At 56.2% G+C, this 25,147-nt stretch overlaps 1 protein-coding gene across 4 annotated transcripts in view; it reads left to right on the forward strand.

The window, feature by feature from the left end:
* The first annotated feature begins 427 nt into the window (after positions 1-427).
* LOC132390121 (ras and Rab interactor 2-like) overlaps positions 428-25,147 on the forward strand; it is a 43,735-nt gene continuing 19,015 nt past the window's right edge. The window contains exons 1-4 of one of the 4 annotated variants that reach the window (XM_059962717.1): positions 428-462; positions 4,204-4,266; positions 15,392-15,572; positions 24,806-24,926. In XM_059962717.1, the coding sequence (XP_059818700.1) occupies positions 15,393-15,572; positions 24,806-24,926 (301 nt within the window). In that variant the 5' untranslated portion in view covers positions 428-462; positions 4,204-4,266; position 15,392. The other 3 variants (XM_059962714.1, XM_059962715.1, XM_059962716.1) reach the window with 3 other exon arrangements.

Consider the following 25,147-nt stretch of genomic DNA (forward strand, 5'->3'; position numbering starts at 1 on the left):
CGGGGCTCCCAGTCTACGTGATCCAGTCTCCCCAGCTGACGCCTCAGCACGAGCTGGTTGTTCCAGCAGCTTAAAACAGCTCGGAGCTGTCTGTAAATAGTTGCGGTTAAGCGACAGGGTTCTCTGTGCTTAGGGTGCGCCTGTCATCTGGCGATTTGTGTATTAATCCTCCTTCGGAAAAGGAATGGTTGTCAAGTGTACTCACCCACGCCCACAGCCCAACCTCATGAATGCTGACTCACGTTTCAGCTTTGAATTCCTTCCTGGTTCCTGCCAAATGACCTGTGTACGCAGAGACGTTCAAAGTTCAAAGTAAACTTATTATTAAAGTATGCATACGCCACTATATACAACGTTAAAGCCAGAGGGGATAACTTCAGGCTCCCCAGCACTGAACTGTTCCCACAACTCGTGACGGGACAGTGTAGAGGGAGCTTCACTTTCAAAAACTCTTCATCTCAGGTTCTCAACACTTAACGCTTATTTATTCTTGGACCAGAGGACGCAGATAGAGTGGATATGGAGAGGATGTTTCCTATAGTGGGGGAGTCTAGGACCAGAGGGCACAGATAGAGTGGATGTGGAGAGGATGTTTCCTATAGAGGGGGAGTCTAGGACCAGAGGACACAGATAGAGTGGATGTGGAGAGGATGTTTCCTATAGAGGGGGAGTCTAGGACCAGAGGACACAGATAGAGTGGATGTGGAGAGGATGTTTCCTATAGTGGGGGAGTCTAGGACCAGAGGACACAGACAGAGTGGATGTTGAGAGGATGTTTCCTATAGTGGGGGAGTCTAGGACCGGAGGACACAGATAGAGTGGATGTGGAGAGGATGTTTCCTGTAGTGGGGGAGTCTAGGACCGGAGGACGCAGCCTCAGAATAGAGGGATGCAGATGAGGAGCCTGATGGTTGAGGGGTAGTAAGTGTTCTTGAACGAGGCGGGTCCTGAGGCTCCTGTACCTTCTACCTGATGGCAGCAGTGAGAAGAGAGTGTATATATATATATTATGTTTTGTTGTGTAAGACCGGCAGTTGCTCAAGCTGCAAGTCTCCCCTCTCCACGCCACCGATGTTGTCCAAGGGAAGGGCATTAGGACCCATTCAGCTTGGCACCGGTGTCCTTGCTCAAGGACACAAACACACTGCCTCAGCTGAGGCTCGAACTGGCGACCTTCAGATAACTAGACGAACACCTTAACCACTTTGCCACGCGCCAAGAAAAAACCCTGCCCAGGCTTGCGCCCTGGAAACTTTCCAAAGTGTAAATCCATGGTCTATCGAGACTAATGGAGGGGTATATTTATCCTATAAATACAAGGGTATTTTATAGGATATGACAGATAAGCAGGAACAGGGTACTAGGATGGCTGAAGATGGGAGGATTAAGTGCAGGTTAGGGTATGAGCGTCTGTGATTGGGGAAGGGATGTAGAAGGTGAGTCTATCACACACTCCGGAGCAAAGGGTGGCGGTAATGTTGGGTGTCAACCGCCGTAAAGCAAGACAAAGAAGAAGCAGAGAGCACAGTCGGAGGGTAGGGATCTCCGATGATGGATGCTGTCTCCTACGACAATGTACCCCCTGAGGTGGTCACGGTGTCGCTGTCCCGATCAGGGTTGTGCGGGCGAGTTGAAGGGAAGAGGCAGCTCCTGAACCCGGTGGTGTGGGACTTCAGGCTTCTGTACCTCCTGCCCGATGGGAGCCGTGAGAAGATGCCACGGCCTGGGTGGATGTTGGGGTGGGGGGAGGATCTTTGACGCTGGGCGTTCCCTCCTTGAGGCAGTGCCTCCTGTAGATACTACCGATGGAGGGGAGGGATGTAGGGGAGCGAGTCCACCACTCTGCAGATTCTTACGTTGAAACCCAATTGCCCTGGTTCGGTCAGGATTCTTGCAACAACACTTCAGGGGCAATTAAGAAACTTTTAGATGGATGATGGAAAATGGAGAGCTATGTAGGAAGGAGGGTTAAATTGATCTAAAAGTAGGTTAAAAGTCTGGCACAACCACTCACCGTACTGTTTTGTAATGTTCTATGTTTGGGGCAGAAGCCCGAACACACGTACCAGCAGGATCAAGGGCAGCTTCTGTCCCGCTGAGACCATTGAATGGTCCCAATAAGATGGACTCTTTGTTTTACAAACTGCGTTTCTTGCTGCCGCCCGAGCGATTGGGTGGTTGGTGTTCGATGTTCTCGCAGTTGGCCCGATTTGTTTTTCTCTGTGTGTGTGTGTGGGGGGGGGGCGATGCTGTTGCTGTCTAAATTTTGTGGGGTGGGGGGTGGTTGGTGTTCGATATTCTTGCAGTTGGTCCGATTTGTTTTTCGTGTGTGTGGGGGGTGGCGATTTGTAATTTTTTTCGTGGGGGTGGCGGGTTTGATGAATGTTAGTGTGTGAGTGTGTGAGTGTGTGAGTGAGTGTGTGAGTGAGTGTGTGCGTGTCTGTGTGAGTGTGTCTGTGTGTGTGTGAGTGAGTGTGTGCGTGTCTGTGTGAGTGTGTCTGTGTGTGTGTGAGTGAGTGTGTGCGTGTGTCTGTGTGAGTGTGTCTGTGTGAGTGTGTCTGTGTGAGTGTGTCTGTGTGTGTGTGTGTGTGGAGGCGATTTGTAAGTTTTTTTCGCGGGGGTGGCGGGTTTGATGAATGACCTAGCAGGGTTTAATTTGTGGCTATCTGGAGTCGTGTAACTGCCCTCTCACCATCTGGAGTCGTGTAACTGCCCTCTCACCATCTGGAGTCGTGTAACTGCCCTCTCACCGTCTGGAGTCGTGTAACTGCCCTCTCACCGTCTGGAGTCGTGTAACTGCCCTCTCACTGTCTGGAGTCGTGTACCTGCCCTCTCACTGTCTGGAGTCGTGTAACTGCCCTCTCACCATCTGGAGTCGTGTAACTGCCCTCTCACTTCGATAACAAGTGAACCCCTGAACACGCGAGCCTTCCTCGACCTCGTTTACCCGTTGTTGAGCAATAAAGTTCCCGTGACGGTCCAGCCCCACTCTGAAATTACCCCGTTCTACCTCAGTGCACTGTGAACTGACCACTGGAATATGCAGGGCAGACTTCTCACGGTCTCTCGGTGCAGGTCGAAGGCGGGCGGAGCAGGAAAAGGTTTAGAGTATCTGAGGGACGAGGGATAATTTTTTCGCGGTGCCCGGCTCTGTTGCGGCAAAACTGCAAATTCCGGCTGGTCTGGCGTCGGCTCTTTCCCTTCCGGTCCTGAGAAGGGTCTCGGCCCGAGATGTCGGCGGTTTATCCATTCCCACAGACGCTGCCTGACCCGCTGAGACCCTCCTGCTTTTGTCGTGAGTGTGAGCGTGCGTTGCCCTGGATTTCCGGCGTCCATCGGGGCCTGGTACTCGGGATTCTGCCCGGCAAACTTTCTCCAGCAGGGCCGGAGCGGCGGCGCTCACAGGTCCAGGAGCCCGAGGTCGGGGCGTCCCGGGGATCGGAGTTCGATTCCGGGGCCGGCTGTAAGAACTTTCGGTTCCCCCACCCCCACCCCCGTGACCACGCAGTTTCCCTCCAAGTGCTCTGGTTTTCTCCCGCAGTCCAAACTTGTACCTACCGGTCAATTGGTAAATTGTCCTGTGATTAGCCCGGGGTAAAATAGGTGGGTTGCTGGGAATATCTATTCCATAAATACATAGACAGATAAGTTAACAGCATTTGAAAGGCACTTCTATAGATGCACGGCGGCGAGTTTTCTAACTGGCTGCATCACGGCCTGGTTCTGAGCCACCGACAGAAAGTGACGGGTCCGGCCCAGACCGTCACGAGCAAAGCGCTCCCCGCCGAGAGAAAGCCCCATCAGCGACCCACCGCCCAGGCCATGCCCTCTTCTCGCCTCGGGTCCCACACCACCAGCCTCAGGAACGGTCACTTACCCCTCAACCATCAGGCTCCCGAACCGGTGCGGATAATTTCACTCTCCACCTCTGAACTGATTCCGCCACCTATGAGACTCATGTTACATTAACTATAACATCGGGGGCGGCACGGCAGTGTAGCGGTTAGCGCCGTGGTCCCCGGTTCAATTCTCGCCAGGGCCCTTAAGGAGTCCTCCCCCGTGACCGCGTGGATTTCCTCCGGGCGCTCCGGTTAATTGGTCATTGTAAATTGTCCCGTGATTTGGGTTCACTCGGGGGGGGGGGGGGGGATTACATTTCCGCGTTGTATCGCTTCTAAGATAAATTTTATCTTGCATCGATAGGGAGTAGCGTTGTCGACGTTTCGGGCCGAGACCCTTCGTCAGGACCAACCGAAAGAAGAGATAGTAAGAGATTCACTTCGAAAGCTTGGGTTCCCAACCTTTTTTTAAATGCCAATTAAGCAAGGGAACAGAGGGATATTGGCCGAAGAGGAAAATGGGACCACGGACGAGTTGGACCCTGTCGTAAGGCTCTGAAAGTGCCTTTTGGATTTTCCTGTTGAAGAGACCATTTATTCCTTTCCACTGCTGCGTCCCCCCAGCATTTTGTGTGTTGTTGCTTGAATTTCCAGCATCTGCAGATTTCCTCGTGTTCGCTTTATCCAGCTTGCTTGTCCTTGATGTGCCGTCCTTTCTGACCTCCTGTGGACCCCCCCCCCCCATCATAAACTTTAAAAGGGGGAATGCCTATCCCACGCACACGCTTCCCTCTGTCCCTCCCAGCCCCCTGATTCAACCTTCCCGCGGCTGACGGAGTTTCCCTGCCCAGGTCCCGTCCCCGCCGCCGCGCCTGCGCACAGAGCGGCTGCCTGTCAAGAAAAGTTTTTATTTCCTCGGGGAGCGGCGGACGGGCGGAGAGACCCTGCGGCACCCCCCGCCGTCCGGGGCACAGCAGGAGTCCAGGTAACTCGCCGGGGGGGGGGGGGAAGGGGAGGTGGGGTGGGGTGAGGGAGGTACTGTCGGTCCTCTGCCCATGGGATCGGATCCCCGAGGGATCGACAGGAGGGCCTTCCGCGATTGGGAGAGAGAGAGAGGGAGGGAGGGAGAGAGGAAAAGAGGAAAGCAGAGGAAGAGGGTGGGAAAGAGAGAGGAGGAGGAAGGGAGGGAGTGGGGGAGGGAGTGGGGAAGGGAGACAGAAGGAGGGTGGGAGAGAGGGGAAGGGATAGGAAAGGAGGGTGGGGAGAGAGAGGAGGCGGGAGAGGGGAAGGTAGGAGAGTGGGAGGGAGAGGGGAGGGGACGGGAAAGAGGAGAGAGATGGGAGAGAGGGAAAGGGAGCGAAGAAAAGGGATGAGAGAGGGTGAGAAGAAAAGGCGAGGGAAAGAGAGGGAAATAGTGTTGGGAGATAAATAAGAGGGAGGGAGTGAGGAATAGGAGGCTGAAAGGGAAGTGAGAGGGAGGGAAAGGGGAAAAGAAAGGGCGGGCGAGAGTGGGGATAGAGAGAAAGGTAGATAGGAGGCAGGGAAAAGAGGGAGAGGGTCATTGAGGGGGTGAGATGGATGGAGAGGAGGATGGAATGAAGGAGAGAAAGCAAGGAGGGCTGTGGAAAGAGAGAGTGGGGAGATGGGGGGAAGGTATGGATCTCTCTCTCTCCCCCTCTAACTCCCCTTCCTCCCCTCTCTCTTGCTCTCCCGCCTCTCTTTATCTCTCTCCACCCTCCCCCTCCCTCTCCCCTCTATCTGTCTGTCTCTCTCTCTGTCTCTCGCACACACCCCTCCATCCCTCTCCCTCTCTGACCCACTCACTCTCCCTCTGACCCCTGGCTCCCTTTTGTTCCCTCCTCGCTGCCGTCCTACCTGTCCCTCACTTGCTTGCTCATTGGTGCCGACTCAGACACCAAACTAGAATTGAACCCCGCCATGTGACTAGCCAACCCCCACCCCTCACGTCCCCCCCTCCCACACCACCCAACGCCTCCCCCCCCCCCCGTGGTCAGATACAGGGACACTGAATGAACTTCACTCCCCCACCCCACGCTCAGAGGTCAGGAGGCGACCGTTCGGCCCATCCAACAGTTTCTACCATCCATTTCCCTTTCGGAAGATCCTGTCAATCACTGATCCCACGGTGCAACACGGTAGAGTAGAATTGAGCACCCCAGTGACCCCGGTTCAATTCCCGACATGGCCCGTGAGGACTTTGTATCTTCTCCCCGTGACCGCGTGGATTTAGGGGTGTCGTAGGTTAATTGGTCATTGTAAATTGTCCCGTGATTAAGCTCGGGGTTAAATAGGCGGGTTGCTGGGTCGTTGGACCGGGAAGAGCTGCTCCGCGCGCTCGCTCTCTAAATAAATAATATTACCTTAATCGATACCAGCAAAAAGGATTGCAAGGGATAAGATTGGTCCTCTGCAAAAGTCAGAATAGAAATCCATGCGTGGGGCCGGAAGAGGCGGGCGGGATCTCAAATGGACCTCTTTTTGCGTCCGAGCTTGCCCGGGAGACGGGAACAGAGCCTGGTGAAGTGAGGCGAAGCAGCGGCCAGCTCACGGGCCCCTGTACAGAGCACCGAGGGGGTGGTGAGTTCCGGCCTGAGGCAAATCCGGGCGGACTGATCCCCAGGGCCCGAACAAGGTGGTCCTTTGGACCCTGTGGGAGTAGCCGGGGCCCTAGCAGAGATATTTAAAACGTCCTTAGCGACGGGTGAGGTGGCTGATGTTGGAGGTCAGGCAATGTTGTTGCACTATTTAAAAAAGGCTTGAAGAACAAACCAGGAAGTTAAAGGCCGGGGAGTAAGTAATCAGTACAGGGGAAAGTTATTATTTGAAGAGACTGGATGCATGAGTATTTGGAAAGACAGGGATTGGTTCGGGACAGCCAACGTGGTCATGTCCAACTATTCCCGTGAAGAAGTTACCAGGAAAGTTGAAGGCTGGATGTTCACTGGTCACTGAATAACAGGAAAGATGTCAACAAAACAGAGGAGATTTACTAGAATGTTACCTGGGTTTCAGCACCTAAGTTACAGGGAAAGGTTGAACAAGTTAGGTCTTTATTCTTTGGAGCGTAGAAGGTTGAGGGGGGATTTGATAGAGGTATTTAAAATTACGAGGGGGATAGATAGAGTTGACGTGGATAGGCTTTTTCCATTGAGAGTAGGGGAGATTCAAACAAGAGGACATGGGTTGAGAGTTAGGGGGCAAAAGTTTAGGGGTAACACGAGGGGGGAACTTCTTTACTCAGGGAGTGGTGGCTGTGTGGAACGAGCTTCCAGTAGAAGTGGTAGAGGCAGGTTCGATTTTGTCATTGAAAGTAAAATTTGATAAGTATATGGACTGGAAAGATAGATAGATAGATACTCTATTCATCCCCAAGGGGAAATTCAACATTTTCCCAGTGTCCCATACACTTATTGTAGCAAAAACTAATTACAAACAGTACTTAACTCAGTATTTAAAGGGATGGAGGGTTATGGGCTGAGTGCAGGTCGGTGGGACTGGGTGAGAGTAAGTGTTCAGCACGGACTAGAAGGGCCGAGATGGCCTGTTTCCGTGCTGTGATTGTTATGTGGTTACATGTTGTCAAATGGTGTCAAATGGGAGGCTGGTCGAGAAGGTTCAGTCGCTCTGCATTCAGGGCGAGGTAGTAAACTGGATTAGACACTGGCTTTGAGCGGGAAGTCAGGGAGTCCTGGGGTCTGGACTGGCTGGGAAAATGGCGGCTGGAATTTAATGCAGACAAGCATGAGGTGTTGCATTTTGGGAGGCCCAGCCCAGGGTCCGTCTTCCACGGTGAACGGTCGGGCACTGAGGAGCGAGGTAGAGTAGAGGGATCTGGGAGTACAGGCCCATCGTTCATTAAAAATGGTGTCACAGGTAGACGGGGTCGTAAAGAAAGCTTTTGGCACGTTGGCCTTCATAAATCAACGTACTGAGTACAGGAGAGTCGATGTCATGTTGAAGTTGTATGAGACGTTGGTGAGGCCTAGTTTGGAATACTGTGCGCAGTTTTGGTCACCGACCTACAGGAAAGATGTAAATAAAGTTGAAAGAGCGCAGAGAAAATTTACAGGGATGTTGCTGGGTCTGGAGGACCTGAGTTAGAGGGACAGATCGAATAGGTTAGGATTGTATTAGAACATAGAAGATTGAGGGGAGATTTGATAGAGGTATACAAAATTATGAGGGGTATAGACAGGGTAAATGCAAGCAGGCTTTTTCCACTGAGGTTGGGTGGGACTACGACCAGAGGTCATAGGTTAAGGGTGAAAGGTGAGAAGTTGAAGTGGAACACGAGGTGAAACTTCTTTACTCAGAGGGTGGTGAGAGTGTGGAACGAGCTGCCAGCACAAGTAGTCCATGCGAGCTCGATTTCAACATTTCGGAGAAGTTTGGACAGGCACACGGATGGGAGGGGGGTGGAGGGCTGTGGTCCCGGTGCAGGTCGAGGGGAGTCGGCAGTTTAAATGGTCCAGCACGGACTAGATGGTCTGAAGGGCCTGTTTTTGCGCTGCCGTTTTCTATGACTCTCCGGTAGAGGTGTTGAGTGTGGGAGTTAAGAAGTTGCACTGCAGTTGCATAAAACGTCAAAGTTCAGAGTAAATTTTATTACCAAAGTACGTGTGTACGTCACCCTCGGGCCCTCAATAACTCCGATAACCATATTAGAATCAATAAAAGGCCACACCCAACGGGGTGGGCAACCAGTGTGCAAATAGAACAAAAACAGAAATAATAACAAGAAATAAATGAGCAATAAATATCAAGAACTTGAGATAAAGAGTCCTTGGAAGCAAATCCTTTGGACAAGGGAACATTTCAATGGCGGACAAGTGAAGCCGGGCACAATTATCTCCTGTGAGTTCAAGAGCCTGATGGCTGAGGGGTAGTAATTGTCCTTGAACCTGGTGGTGCGAGTCCTGAGGCTCCTGTACCTTCTACCTGATGGTTGAGGGGTAGTAATTGTCCTTGAACCTGGTGGTGCGAGTCCTGAGGCTCCTGTACCTTCTACCTGATGGTTGAGGGGTAGTAATTGTCCTTGAATCTGGTGGTGCGAGTCCTGAGGCTCCTGTACCTTCTACCTGATGGCAGCAGTGAGAAGAGAACACGGCCTGGGTGGTGGGGATCTCTGACGATGGATGCTGCTTTCCTGCGGCGGCGTTTCACGTAGACGTGCTCAGTGGCGGGGAGGGCTGGGATGTCCCCACTGCCTCTTGTAGGATTCTCCGTTCGGGGGGTGGGGGGGATTGGTGTTCCTACCCCAGGTTGTGATGTACCCAGTCGGTACACCCTCCACCACATGTCTATAGAAGTCTGTCAAAGTTTTAGATGTCCTGCTAGATCTCCGCAAACTGCGAAGGAAGTCTGTGTCACTGCTGGCCCTGGGACAGGAACTCTGGAATAACAGCACCAAGGAATTTAAAGCTGCTGACCCTCCCCACCTCTGAACCCCCGATGAGGACTGGCTCATGGACCTCTGGTTTCCCTCTCCTGAAGTCAATAATCAGCTCCTTGGTCTTGCTGACAATGAGCGAGAGGTTGTTTGCAGTGGCACCCACTCAGCCAGATTTTCAGTCTCCCTCCTGATCCCTACCATCCACCCCGCTACCGTCCGGAAGGGGGTACAGGAGCATCCGGACGAGCGGCCCAGAGGAAGGCTGTTTCGTTTGGTTGTATACACGTACTTGAATCCCAGTTTGGAGGCCAGTCGGAGATCCGTCCTATTAAACGGAATGATGCTGAGTGCAGAGTTTCCTGGATGAACGTTCGAGGGAGATGGTCCAGCTGGAGGCCGGGGTCTCTCGGCCCCACCCGCGGTGACCCTCGCCCCACCCCCGGTCGTGTTATCTAATGCCTTACCGACCCTGTCCCGGTGGCAGAGTTTTCCGCCGGCCGCTGAGGCTAATCCACAGGGCAGCCAATTGCCTCGGCATGGCAAGATCCCAAAACTGTGATTGGTGCTTTGCCGTGACAGTGACGTGGGTCAAAGGAACGTGTGTTTGCCCCCTTCCCTCGGAACCGTGTTCTCTCCTCGCTGCCCCTCCCGCGGTGATCCCCTCCTCGCCTCCCCTTCTTCTCCCCCCCAACACTGCGTGGCGTTCCCTCCTCGCCTCCCCTTCCCCCCCCACACTGCGTGGCATTCCCTCCTCGCCTCCCCTTCCTCCCCCACACTGCGTGGCATTCCCTCCTCGCCTCCCCTTCCCCCCCCCCACACTGCGTGGCATTCCCTCCTCGCCACCCCTCAGCTGGGTTCTACTGCCCGGGGGAGCCCCGTTCGTCTGGCTGCCTCGTGGGCAGCTCGGGTGTGATCTGCCTCTCCCCGGGTCCAGGCCCGCTGAACTTGCCCTGGAATCGGAGGTGGTTCTGGGGAGGGAGGGAAGTGGATTAGAAAGGGACACTCTCTGGAGGTCAGGACCTGGGACAGGAGTGGATTTCATAGAAGACTCTATTGCTCCCTCTCTTTCTAACTCTTTAGTCTCTCTCTCTCTCTCTCTCTCTCTCTCTCTCTATCTCTCTCTCTATCTCTCTCTCTATCTCTATCTCTATCTCTATCTCTATCTCTATCTCTATCTCTATCTCTATCTCTATCTCTATCTCTATCTCTATCTCTCTCTCTCTCTCTCTCTCTCTCTCTCTCTCTCTCTCTCTCTATCTCTCTTTTTTTTGCTCTTTATTTCTATCTCTGTTTATCTCTCTCCCCTCCTCTCCCCCACCCTCTTTCTCTCCCCCTCCCCCTCTCCCCTCCCTCCCCCTCTCACCCCTTCTCTCTTTTCCTCTCTCCCCCTCTCTCCCCTCACTACCCCTCTCTCTCTCCCCTTCTTCTATCTCTCAACTCTCCTATCTCACTCACTCTCTCTCTCTCTCCCCTAAATCTCTCTCTCTATCAATCTATCTCTCTCCTTATCTCTATCCCTCTGTTAATCTCTCTCTCTCTGAGGGGCAGGTATCAGATTGAGAGGTTTTGGCAGTGATTATTAATTTGATTTGCTATCGTCACATGCTCTGGGGAACAGCGGAGAAACTGTATGCACAGATCATTTCATCACATCAGCACATCAGGGGGAGAAGGGATGACGATACGCAGGATAAAGTGTCACAGTCCCAGGGAAGGGGCGGTGCAGGCTGACGATAAGATGCGAGGGCTACTGTGAGGTTGTGAAGTCGAGCGGTGACCCTTGTCGTATTCGGGAACTGTCCAATAGTCTGATAAGGTCGGGGCAGCAGCCGACCCTGGGCCTGGTGGGACGAGCTTTCAGACTTTTGTATCTTCTGCCCGACGGGAGAGGGGGAGAAGGGAGATTGTCCGGTTGGGCGGCTGCTGTACTGAGGCAGTGAGGCGTGTAGACAGTCCATGGAGGGGAGGCTGGTTTCCGTGACGTACTGGAGCGGTGCCCACAACTCACAGGCAGAGCCATTCCCGATACTGAGCCGGGCAGGTCCAGATGGACAAAAGTGGGTGGGGACCGATGCCGTTAACCTCCTGAGGAAGGAGAGGCATTAGTGAACGTTCAAGGCTGTGATGGCCACGTGTTTGGACCAGGATAAGCCACTGGTGATGTCTTCTTCTAGGAATGTGACGCCCTCAACCCACTGAAGTCGGCACTAATTGTGCAACACCCTCTTTTTCTGAGGTCACTGACTAAGTTAGCTGACACTAAGGGAAAGATTGCCATCCTGACACAAAGTTGCCGAGTTCCATAGTTCATTCCAGCTGTCCGACTCGTCATTATTTGATGGTATTATCTGTGAATTCAGAGCAGAACCGGGCCACACCGTCGTCAGTGAACAGGGAATATCAGGGAGGTGTCCTGTGGTGAAATTTGATTTATTTTTCTCTCCTTTGATTTGTCACTAGCACCCGACCCAAATTTCCTGCTTGTTATAACCTGTACGGAGCGCAGAAATGTAGGCCCAAGCCAGGTTGCTATGGAGACGGCAGCTTAATTGGCCGGTAGGGATCTTTTGCGTCAGTGAGCCCTTCCAACCTTGACGTCCTGGCCTCAGGTGGTGTGGCATGGGACCCTCCCTCCTCACTCCCAGGTCCCAGGGGTTCTGAGGGCAGGTCGCACTGTGTGGCATTCATCTGGGGGCAGATGTTCCAGGCCCTGTCACTACTCTGAAACCTCCCCTGGTTGTTGCCACCCCTGCTTCACCTGCAGAGGCTGTCTCCCTCTCGCTCCTCCCCTCCCCTCCCTCCTCCCTCTCCCCTCCATCTCCCTCCACTCTACCCCCTCTCCCTCCTCCCCTTTCCACTCCCTCTCCCTCATCCCCTTTCCCCTCCCTCTCTCTCTCTCTCTCCCCCCCCCCACACACACACACACGTTCATACAAATGCTCACACACACAAACACACACCTGTCTCTGTAACCCCCTCCAGCCCTTACACCCCTCCCATCTCTGTAACTCCCTCCAGCCCCTACACCCCTCCCATCTCTGTAACTCCCTCCAGCCCCTAAACCCATCCCGTCTCTGTAATTCCTTCCAGTCCCTACACCCCTCCCCGTCTCAGTAACCCCCTCTGGCCCCTACACCCCTCCCCGTCTCCGTAACCCCCTCTGGCCACCACACCCCTCCCTGTCTCTGTAACCCACTCCGGTCCCTACACCCCTCTGTCTCTGTAACCCACTCCGGTCCCTACACCCCTCCCTGTCTCCGTAACCCCCTCTGACCCCTACACCCCTCACCGACTCTGGAACCCCCACCGGCCCCTACAGACCTCCCTGTCTCTGTAACCCCCTCCAGTCGCTACACCCCTCCCCGTCTCTGTAACCCCCTCTGGCCCCTACAACCCTCCCCGTCTCTGTAACTCATCCGGCCCCTACACCACTGCCCGTCTCCGTAACCCCCTCTGGCCCCTACACCCCTCCCTGTCTCTGTAACCCACTCCGGTCCCTACACCCCTCCCCGTCTCTGTAACCCCCTCCTGCCCCTACACCCCTCCCCATCTCTGTAACCCCCTCTGACCCCTACATCCATCCCTGTCTCTGTAACTCCTTCTGGCCCCAACACCCCTCCCCATCTCTGTAACCCCCTCTGGCCCTACACCCCTCCCTGTCTCTGTAACCCCCTCCGACCTCTACACCCCTCCCTGACTCTGTAACTCCCTCTGGCCCCTAAAGCCCGCTGTCACTGTAACCCCTCCTTCAGCCCTACACCCCTCCCCGTCTCTGTAATCCCCTCTGGTCCCTACAACCCATCCTTGTCTCTGTAACCCACTCCGGTCCCTACACCCCTCCCCATCTCTGTAACCCCCTCTGCCCCGACAGCCCTCCCCATCTCTGTAACCCCATCCGGCCCCTAGACCCCTCCCCGTCTCTGTAAACCCCTCTGGCCTCAGCACCCCTCCCTGTCTCAGTAACCCCCTCCGGCTCCTACACCCCTCCCCGTCACTGTAACCCCCTCCGGCTCCTACACCCCCATCCCCGTCACTGTAACTCCCTCCGGCTCCTACACCCCTCCCCGTCACTGTAACCCCCTCCGGCACCTACACCCCTCCCCGTCTCTGTAACCCCCTCTGACTCCTACACCCCTCCCCATCTCTGTAACCCCCTCCGGCCCTACACCCCTCCCCATCACTGTAAACCCCCCGGCGCCTACACCCCTCCCTGACTGTAACCCCCTCCGGCCCCTACACCCCTCCCCGTCACTCTAACCCCCTCCGGCCCCTACACCCCTCCCCGTCACTCTAACCCCCTCCGGCCCTACACCCCTCCCCATCACTGTAAACCCCCCCCCCGCCCCTACATCCCTCCCCATCACTGTAACCCCCCCGGCCCCTACAGCCCTCCCCATCTCTGTAACCCCCCCGGCCCCTACACCCCTCCCCATCACTGTAACCCCCCCGGCCCCTACAGCCCTCCCCATCTCTGTAACCCCCCCGGCCCCTACACCCCTCCCCATCACTGTAACCCCCCCGGCCCCTACACCCCTCCCCATCTCTGTAACCCCCCCGGCCCCTACAGCCCTCCCCATCTCTGTAACCCCCCCGGCCCCTACACCCCTCCCCATCACTGTAACCCCCCCGGCCCCTACAGCCCTCCCCATCTCTGTAACCCCCCCGGCCCCTACACCCCTCCCCATCATTGTAACCCCCCCGGCCCCTACAGCCCTCCCCATCTCTGTAACCCCCCCGGCCCCTACACCCCTCCCCATCACTGTAACCCCCCCGGCCCCTACACCCCTCCCCATCACTGTAACCCCCCCGGCCCCTACAGCCCTCCCCATCTCTGTAACCCCCCCGGCCCCTACACCCCTCCCCATCACTGTAACCCCCCCCCCCCCAGTCTGGTCGTGGGCGATGGGACAGTGTCTGCGCCTGACCCGTGCCATGCTGACATGTGCCGGGAGCAGGTGACGTGAGAGGAAGTGGCGAGGGATTGTGTAACGCAGTGTGTCACTCTGCCGGGTGTGGGTTGGTGAACTTTGTCACTAGCATCTGCCCCACATAATTTCACTTCTCTACAACTTCACTTCGGGGCTCCTCTGTGTCCTGGCACAGATGAGGCACACTCCACTGCTCGGTAGGACAGTGTTCAACCCTCTCTAAACGGGGAGGGGGTGCCAATTGTGGGTCAGCCATCAATGGGACAGCATCTGTGAGGGGCCGAATGGCTGTCTAATGCTCTGTTTTTAAAGGGGTGTTGAGCTGGGGTAGTGTGGATTGTGATCTGTGTCTGTTGGGAGTGTGGATGGTGGGGTGAATGGGAAGGGGTGGGGTCCCATTGGGAGTGCGGACGGTGGGAGTGAATGGGAAGGGGTAGGTCCCATTGGGAGTGCGGATGGTGGGAGTGAATGGGAAGGGGTGGGGTCCCATTGGGAGTGCGGACGGTGGGAGTGAATGGGATGGGGTGGGGTCCCATTGGGAGTGCGGACGGTGGGAGTGAATGGGAAGGGGTGGGGTCCCATTGGGAATGTGGACGGTGGGAGAGAATGGGAAAGGGTGGGGTCCCATTGGGAATGTGGACGGTGGGAGAGAATGGGAAAGGGTGGGGTCCCATTGGGAATGTGGACGGTGGCAGTGAATGGGAAGGGGTGGGTCCCATTGGGAGTGTGGACGGTGGGAGAGAATGGGAAAGGGTGGGGTCCCATTGGGAGTGTGGACGGTGGGAGAGAATGGGAAAGGGTGGGGTCTCATTGTGAATGTGGACGGTGGGAGTGAATGGGAAGGGGTGGGTCCCATTGGGAGTGAATGGGAAGGGGTGGGGACCCATTGGGAGTGAATGGGAAGGGGTGGGGTCCCATTGGGAGTGAATGGGAAGGGGTGGGGTCCCATTGGGAGTGAATGGGAAGGGGTGGGGTCCCATTGGGAGTGAATGGGAAGGGGTGGGGTCCCATTGGGAGTGAATGGGAAGGGGTGGGGTCCCATTGGGAGTGAATGAGAAGGGGTGGGGTCCCATTGGGAGTGAATGGGAAGGGGTGGGGTCCCATTGGGAGTGAATGAGAAGGGGTGGGTCCCATTGGGCGTGAGTGAATGGAAGGGGGCGGAGCGACGTGCCTCTCTTGGGCCCCGTAACTAACTGGCGTCCTCTCCGCAGTATGCAGGACGACCCGGTGTACGACGCCCCGAACACCGCGACCTGCCGGCAGCCGGCCCACAAGTGCTCCCTCACCAAGGTCAGCGTCTTGGATCGCCTCATCTTCACCCGCTCGGTGTGGTTGCAGCTGAGCATGAATTCCGCAACGGCCCTGCACATCCTCCAGCGGGAGCAGCCCGGAGTGAGTACCCGATTCCTCCGTACCCCCCTTCTCCCCATCCCCGATACCTCCGCACCCCCTTCACCCCGTCCCCATACCACCACACCCCCTTCTCCCCATCCCCAATACCTCCCCACCCCCTTCACCCCGTCCCCATACCTCCACACCCCCTTCACCCCGTCCCCATACCTCCACACCCCCTTCACCCCGTCCCCATACCGTACCCCCCAACAGCCTGTCCCGGATACCTCCGCACCACCCCGTCCCCATACCACACCCCCCTTCTCCCCCCCGATACCTCCGCACCCCCTTCTCCCCATCCCCGATACCTCCCCACCCCCTTCACCCCGTCCCCATACCTCCACACCCCCTTCACCTCATCCCCGATACCTCCACACTCCCCTTCACCCCGTCCCCATACCTCCACACTCCCCTTCACCCCGTCCCCGATACCTCCCACCCCCTTCACCCCGTCCCCATACCTCCACACCCCCCTTCACCCCGTCCCCGATACCTCCCACCCCCTTCACCCCGTCCCCGATACCTCCACAACCCCCTTTACCCCGTCCCCGATACCTCCCCACCACCTTCACCCCGTCCACATACCTCCACACCCCCTTCTCCCCATCCCTGATACCTCCCCACCCCCTTCACCCCGTCCCCATACCTCCACACCCCCTTCACCCCGTCCCCATACCTCCCCACCCCCTTCTCCCCATCCCCGATACCTCCGCACCTCCTTCACCCCGTCCCCATACCTCCACACCCCCCTTCTCCCCATCCTGGATACCTCCCCACCCCCACCCCGTCCCCATACCGCCACACCCCCCTTCTCCCCATCCCCGGTAACTCCCCACCCCCTTCACCCCGTCCCCATACCTCCACACCTCCCTTCTCCCCATCCCCGGTAACTCCCCACCCCCTTCATCCCGTCCCCAGACCTCCACACCCCCCTTCTCCCCATCCCCGATACCTCCCCACCCCCTTCACCCCCTCCCCATACCTCCACAACCCCCTTCTCCCCATCCCCGATACCTCCCACCCCCTTCACCCCGTCCCCATACCTCCACACCCCCTTCTCCCCATCCCCGATACCTCCACACCCCCTTCTCCCCATCCCCGATACCTCCCCACCCCCTTCACCCCGTCCCCATACCTCCACACCCCCTTCTCCCCATCCCCGATACCTCCCCACCCCCTTCACCCCGTCCCCATACCTCCACACCCCCTTTCCCAGCCCCGATACCTCCCCACCCCCTTCACCCCGTCCCCATACCGCCACACCCCCCTTCTCCCCATCCCCGATACCTCCCCACCACCTTCACCCCGTCCCCATACCTCCACACCCCCTTCTCCCCATCCCCGATACCTCCACACCCCCTTCACCCCGTCCCCATACCTCCCCACCCCCTTCTCCCCATCCCCGATACCTCCCCACCCGCTTCACCCCGTCCCCATACCGCCACATGCCCCTTCTCCCCATCCCCGGTAACTCCCCACCCCCTTCACCCCGTCCCCATACCTCCACACCCCCCTTCTCCCCATCCCCGATACCTCCCCACCCCCTTCACCCCCTCCCCATACCTCCACAACCCCCTTCTCCCCATCCCCGATACCTCCCACCCCCTTCACCCCGTCCCCATACCTCCACATCCCCCTTCTCCCCATCCCCGATACCTCCCCACCTCCTTCACCTCGTCCCCATACCTCCACACCCCTCTTCTCCCCATCCCCGATACCTCCCCAACCCCTTCACCCCCTCCCCATACCTCCACAACCCCCTTCTCCCCATCCCCGATATCTCCCACCCCCTTCACCCCGTCCCCATACCTCCACACCCCCTTCTCCCCATCCCCGATACCTCCCCACCCCCTTCACCCCGTCCCCATACCTCCACACCCCCTTCTCCCCATCCCCGATACCTCCCCACCCCCTTCACCCCGTCCCCATACCTCCACACCCCCCTTCCCATCCCCGATACCTCCTCACCCCCTTCACCCCGTCCCCATACCTCCACACCCCCCTTCCCATCCCCGATACCTCCCCACCCCCTTCACCCCGTTCCCATACCACCACACCCCCTTCTCCCCATCCCCGATACCTCCCCACCCCCTTCACCCCGTCCCCATACATACACACCCCCTTCTCCCCATCCCCGAAACCTCCAAACCCCCTTCACCCCGTCCCCATACCGCCACACCCCCCTTCTCCCCATCCCCGGTAACTCCCCACCCCCTTCACCCCGTCCCCATACCTCCACACCTCCCTTCTCCCCATCCCCGATACCAACCCACCCCCTTCACCCCGTCCCCATACCTCCACACCCCCCTTCTCCCCATCCCCGATACCTCCCCACCCCCTTCACCCCGTCCCCATACCTCCACACCCCCCTTCTCCCCATCCCCGATACCTCCCCACCCCCTTCACCCCGTCCCCATACCTCCACATCCCCTTCTCCCCGTCCCCGAAACCTCCCCACCCACTTCACCCCGTCCCCATACCGCCACACCCCCTTCTCCCCATCCCCGATACCTCCCCACCCCCTTCACCCCGTCCCCATACCTCCACACCCCCCTTCTCCCCATCCCCGATACCTCCCCACCCCCTTCACCCCGTCCCCATACCTCCACACCCCCCTTCCCATCCCCGATACCTCCCCACCCCCTTCACCCCGTCCCCATACCTCCACACCCCCTTCTCCCCATCCCCGATACCTCCCCACCCCGTCCCCTTACCTCCACACCCCCTTCTCCCCATCCCCGAAACCTCCCCACCCCCTTCATCGCGTCCCCATACCGCCACACCCCCCTTCTCCCCATCCCCGATACCTCCTCACCCCGTCCCCATACCTCCACACCCCCCTTCTCCCCATCCCCGATATCTCCCCACCCCCTTCACCCCGTCCCCATACCTCCACACCTCCCCATCCCCGATACCTCCCCACCCCCTTCACCCCGTCCCCATACCTCCACACCCCCCTTCTCCCCATCCCCGATACCTCCCCACCCCCTTCACCCCGTCCCCATACCACCACACCCCCTTCTCCCTATCCCCGATACCTCCCCACCTCCTTCACCTCGTCCCCATACCTCCGCACCCCCCTTCTCCCATCCCCGATACCTCCCCACCTCCTTCACCCCGTCCCCATACCTCCACACCCCCTTCTCCCCGTCCCCATACCTCCACACCCACCTTCTCCCCATCCCCGATACCTCCCCACCCCCTTCACCCCGTCCCCATACCTCCACACCCCCTTCTCCCCATCCCCGATACCTCCCCACCCCCTTCACCCCGTCCCCATACGTCCCCACCCCCTTCTCCCCATCCTCGATACCTCCCCACCCCCTTCACCCCGTCCCCATACCTCCACACCCCCCTTCTCCCCATCCCCGATACCTCCGCACCCGCTTCACCCCGTCCCCATACCTCCACACCCCCTTCTCCCCATCCCCGATACCTCCGCACCCCCTTCACCCCGTCCCCATACCTCCACACCCCCTTCTCCCCATCCCCGATACCTCCCCACCCCCTTCTCCCCATCCCCGATACCTCCACACCCCCCTTCACCCCGTCCCCATACCTCCACACCCCCCTTCACCCCGTCCCCATACCTCCACACCCCCTTCTCCCCATCCCCGATACCTCCCCACCCCCTTCACCCCGTCCCCATACCTCCACACCCCCTTCTCCCCATCCCCGATACCTCCCCACCCCCTTCACCCCGTCCCCATACCTCCACACCCCCCTTCTCCCCATCCCCGATACCTCCCCACCCCCTTCACCCCATCCCCGATACCTCCCCACCCCCTTCACCCCGTCCCCATACCTCCACACCCCCCTTCTCCCCATCCCCGATACCTCCACACCCCCCTTCTCCCCGTCCCCATACCTCCACACCCCCTTCTCCCCATCCCCGATACCTCCCCACCCCCTTGACCCCGCCCGCGTTCTGGCGACAAGACCCTGGCACAGCCGTCGAACATCCCTCGTTGATTCCAGTCTCGTCCGGAATCTCCACTTTGCCCGAGAGTTGGCTCTCTGGAGATCGTACCTGTACCATTCTTGATCTGCAGACTTGACTGCCTCTGATCAGCATCAGAGGATGCTGTCCAAGTCGCATGCCATCTTGGACAATGCCTCCCATCCACTCCAGAATGTACTGGTTAGGCACAGGAGTACATTCAGCCAGAGACTCATTCCACTGAGTGTAACACTGAGCTTCATAGGAAGTCATTCCTGCCTGTGGCCATCAAACTTTACAACTCCTCCCTCGGAGTGTCAGACACCCTGAGGCAATAGGCTGATCCTGGACTTATTTCCACTGGGCATGATTTACCTATTATTATTTAATTATTTATGGTTTTATAATGCTATATTTCTACACTATTCTTGGTTGGTGCGGCTGTAACGTAACCCAGTTTCCCTCGGGATCAATAACGTCTGTCTGCCTGTCTCTGTCACTACCCCTCAACCATCAGGCTCCTGAACGAAAGGGGAAAACCCCACTCACTCGTCCCATCCTTTGACAGGCTCCCACAACCAATGACCCCACTGTAAGGACCCCTCCTCTCATGTTCTCGTTATCTATTAATTCTTGCATTTGCACAGTTTATCGGCGTTCACGGGGAGAGGTTATTTTTTTTAGCTTCAATATCTTTAAAAAAAAATTTTTATTGAAGACAAACAAAAACAGAAACACTAAACCTATGCTAACAAAGCCAGGGAAATCGCAAATAAGCAGCAACAAGGCAAATAAACAAGAAAATCCGTTCTAAATACCGTTGGACAGAAGGAACTATAACTGAAAGGAGACGGAAACAGAAGCACTGACAGAGATAGACCAAAACGTTGACAGATTTGTACAGCTTTCTGGTTATGGGAAGTTTTTCAGAGTATTAACGTTTGAAGTCTGACGTTAAAAAAAAATATAAATTAAAGTTCCTTATTGCTTTGTTTGGACTTGTGGATGAAACATTTCACGGGACTGGAACTCCGCCCACTGGCCCTGTCGATGTTGGTGCTGCGCTGACCTCTGCTGGCCAGAGCTGGCCTAGCAGCTCCGGACTCGCTCTCGGGAACTACCCACCCCCTTTGGGAGGGCAAGCGGAGACACACAGTCGGCGTTCAAAGACTGTTCGCCCACCCCCCCCCCCCCCCCACCCTCCCCGCCGCTGAGTCCCTCCGGCGCTTTCCAGAGTCCGGAATCAGATCTACCACCACCGACAGCGCAGAAACAGGCCCTTCGGCCCGTCTAGTCCGCGCCGAACCATTTTAAACTGCCCCACTCCCCTCGAGCTGCACCGGGACCACAGCCCTCCCTGCCCCTCCCGTCCGTGTAACTGTCCGAACTCCTCTTCAACGTTGAACTCGAGCTCGCATTCACCACCTGCGCTGGCAGCTCGTTCCGCGCTCTCAGAAAGACGTTTTGCCCCCATGTTCCCCTTGAACCTTTCACCTTTCACCCATGACCTCCGGTCGTGGGCATAAGTTGTGAAGTTTGGCAGCACATTAAAAGTTACGGACAATATTAATAAAACCAGTTTGGCGGCAAACGCCATATGTCATCAGAAGAGAAGAACGATGTAGTGTGAAGAACGATGTAGTGTTCTTGCACCATTCAGAAATCGGACGGCGGAGGGGAAGAGGCTGTTCCTGAATCGTCGAGTGTGTGTCTTCAGGCTCCTGTACCTCCTCCCTGATGGCAGAGGGGAAGAAGCTGTTCCTGAATCATTGAGTGTGTGTCTTCAGGCTCCTGTACCTCCTCCCTGATGGCAGAGGGGAAGAAGCTGTTCCTGAATCATTGAGTGTGTGTCTTCAGGCTCCTGTACCTCCTCCCTGATGGCAGAGGGGAAGAAGCTGTTCCTGAATCACTGAGTGTGTGTCTTCAGGCTCCTGTACCTCCTCCCTGATGGCAGAGGGGAAGAAGCTGTTCCTGAATCGCTGAGTGTGTGTCTTCAGGCTCCTGTACCTCCTCCCTGATGGCAGAGGGGAAGAAGCTGTTCCTGAATCGCTGAGTGTGTGTCTTCAGGCTCCTGTACCTCCTCCCTGATGGCAGAGGGGAAGAAGCTGTTCCTGAATCGTTGAGTGTGTGTCTTCAGGCTCCTGTACCTCCTCCCTGATGGCAGAGGGGAAGAAGCTGTTCCTGAATCGTTGAGTGTGTGTCTTCAGGCTCCTGTACCTCCTCCCTGATGGCAGAGGGGAAGAAGCTGTTCCTGAATCGTTGAGTGTGTGTCTTCGGGCTCCTGTAGCTCCTCCCTGATGGCAGAGGGGAAGAAGCTGTTCCTGAATCGCTGAGTGTGTGTCTTCAGGCTCCTGTACCCCCTCCCTGATGGCAGAGGGGAAGAAGCTGTTCCTGAATCGCTGAGTGTGTGTCTTCAGGCTCCTGTACCTCCTCCCTGATGGCGGAGGGGAAGAAGCTGTTCCTGAATCGCTGAGTGTGTGTCTTCAGACTCCTGTACCTCCTCCCTGATGGTAGCAATGAGAAGAGGGCATGGCCTGGGTGGTGGGGGTCCTTAATGATGGACGCCGCCTTCTTGGGGCATCGCATCTTGAATGATCAGCTTTCTCCGATCCTGTACCAAGGGTGATGCAAGTAGTTGGAATTGACTGTACAAATATGTTGGAGTCTTTGGTGAACCAGAATCAGGTTTATTATCACCGGCACGTGACGTGAAATTTGTTAACTTAGCAGCAGCAGTTCAATACATTACATAATCTAGCAGAGAAAAAAATAATAATAATATAAATAAATCAATCAATTACAGTATATTGAATAGATTAAAAATCGTGCAAAAACAAATAATATGTATGTAAATGAAGTAATATGTATGATAGTGTTATCATGTTTGCTGTTGTGTGCTGGGGCAGCAGGCTGAGGGGGGCAGCAGGCTGAGGGTAGCAGACACCAACAGAGTCAACAAACTCATTCGTAAGGCCAGTGATGTTGTGGGGGTGGAACTGGACTCTCTGACGGTGGTGTCTGAAAAGAGGATGCTGTCCAAGTTGCATGCCATCTTGGACAATGACTCCCATCCACTTCATAATGTACTGATTAGGCACAGGAGTACATTCAGCAAGAGACTCATTCCACCGAGATGTAACACTGAGCGTCATAGGAAGTCATTCCTGCCTGTGGCCATCAAACTTTATAACTCCTCCTTCGGAGTGTCAGACACTCTGAGCCAATAGGCTGGTCCTGGACTTATTTCCACTTGGCACGATTAACTTATTATTATTGTTTTTATAATGCTATATTTCTACACTATTCTTGGTGCGACTGTAACGAAACCCAGTTTCCCTCGGGATCAATAAAGTCTGTCTGTCTGTATCTGTAAAAAAAGTGAGGTAGTGTTCAAAGGTTCAATGTCCATTTAGGAATCAGGTGGCAGAGGGGAAGAAGCTGTTCCTGAATCACTGAGTGTGTGTCTTCAGGCTTCTGTACCTCCTCTCTGATGGCAGAGGGAAGAAGCTGTTCCTGAATCGCTGAGTGTGTGTCTTCAGGCTCCTGTACCTCCTCCCTGATGGCAGAGCGCCTTCCCCGTATCTTTATGTCCGCCTCCGAACTCGTCATTCTTCGCCTGAGGTAGGCCTTCTACAGAGAGCACGGCGGAAGTTGTATCACCGGACGGAGAAACAGCGGTGTTCAAGCTCCAACGAGACCCTCTGGCACCCGGCGTCTTTATAACCGTCAAGCTGCCGAAGATCATGAGCGTAAAACCAGGACGGGCCAAAAGGGTCCGACCAGTTTGGCTCACGGACCTCGATTTTTGCAGATGACATGGTCCTGCTCATCGACCAGGAGGAGGAAGCACAGCAGCCACCGACAAAAGTGGAAACTGAGGGCGACAAAGTCGGACTAGGAGGGCCGAGATGGCCTGTTTCCGTGCTGTGATTGTTATAAGTACAAATTAAAATAAATAAATAGATATCGAGAGCACGAGATGGGAGAAAGTGGGTCCATAGGTTTTGAAAATAGAATATGGGATGAAGAATTTCGACACCTCTTGACCAGAGGATCTGTCTCACTCCTGTGTGCCTCCTCCTGCGGTTTTGCCAACGACTCTGGTGTCTCTGGCGAATTTACAGGAGCCATTTTGTAGGGAGTTTGTCCATTTTCCCTGAGACTGCTGGGGTTTCCTCCGGGCGCTCCGGTTTCCTCCCAAATTCCTGAAATCGGTGTGTAGTTGGGCTCACTGGCGCGGAAGGGCCTGGTAGCACCCGGTATCTCTACGGCAGGGTGAACTAATAGACCACGCGCCCAAAGTGCCGGAGGAACTCAGCGGGCCGGGCAGCATCTGTGGAAAAGAGTGAACAGTCGACGTTTTGGGCCGAGAACCCTTCGGCGGGACTGGAGAAAAAAAAAATTAATATTTCAGTAATATTCGAGTAATCTTGCCCTGCAGTCTTACCACCCCACCCCCCACCCCGGTTTGAATCCTAGCCTAATCACAGGACAATTTACAATGACAAATTAGCCTATCAACCGGTACATCTTTGGACTGTCGGAGGAAACAGGGTCACGGTGGGGTGGGGTGGGGTGGGGATGCGTACAAGGTCCTTACAGGTGGCGGCGGGGGGAATTACACCTGGGGGGGGGAGAGGATATTAGGGGACTGTTAAGCGTTGTGCCGACCAACACCGTTTGATTAAGCGTTCCAGTTTGTTTAATGAAATCATTATGCGTATGAGTCTGAAAATTGGGTGCGGCATCGCGCTGACACATGACACGGTTAAAGTAAGCAGGAGGTTGGAGCCCAGTTGCTGTGGTAGTTAATGGGTTAATCCTATGCCCCTCAGCTGGCCGCCCCCACACGGGAGGAGTTCAAACACTGTTGTGATAAAGTTTAGTTGAGTATCCTGCATGCGGGGGTCCGGTTGCACTGCCCCTCAGTAACCAACACAACACACACCTGATGTCCTTTGAATTAGTGTCATGTTCTGAAGTTATAAAACTTAACGTTTTCGACTCGAGATTTAACAGTGGTGAACGGTCAAGGGAGGGGGGGGGGTGTGGAATCGAGGGCTGAGAGATGCAGGTGGGGAGAGAGGGGATCGTGGGAGGACAGTGGCGTGGGGGGGGGGGGGGGAGAACGCGTCCGGCACCCTGGGGGAGGGGGTGACAGGGAAATCTTCCGAAGAGCAGATGGGGAACTGAGACTGGGGAGCGGATGATTCAAACTCACACCGCACGGTTGAGGGAGGGGCGATGACGGGGTAACCGGGTCTGTCTACTGACCGCTCTCCTCCTCCCGCAGATATTCCTGGTACGCAAGTCGGCCACGTCCCAGCGGAAGGTGCTGTCGGCCCGCATGGCCGACGACAGTGACCCCTCCTTCGTCCAGGACTTCCCCATCCTCGAGGAGTCTGATAGTACTGGTGAGTGAGCGACCTCTTCCCCACCCTCACCCTCTCCCTTTCAAACCCCCCAGTCATCTTTCTTCCCCCCTTCCCCACAACTCTCTCCCTCTCTCCTCACTTTCCCCCTCCTCCCACTCTCCCCACACCCCCTTCCCTCTCTCCCCTAATATCTGTCCCCTTCCCTTCCCCGCCAACTTTATCCCTCTCTCCCCACCCCCTATCCTATCCACACACTCCCT

Source organism: Hypanus sabinus, unplaced genomic scaffold (genome assembly GCF_030144855.1).
Source record: "Hypanus sabinus isolate sHypSab1 unplaced genomic scaffold, sHypSab1.hap1 scaffold_776, whole genome shotgun sequence".
Taxonomy (NCBI): domain Eukaryota; kingdom Metazoa; phylum Chordata; class Chondrichthyes; order Myliobatiformes; family Dasyatidae; genus Hypanus; species Hypanus sabinus.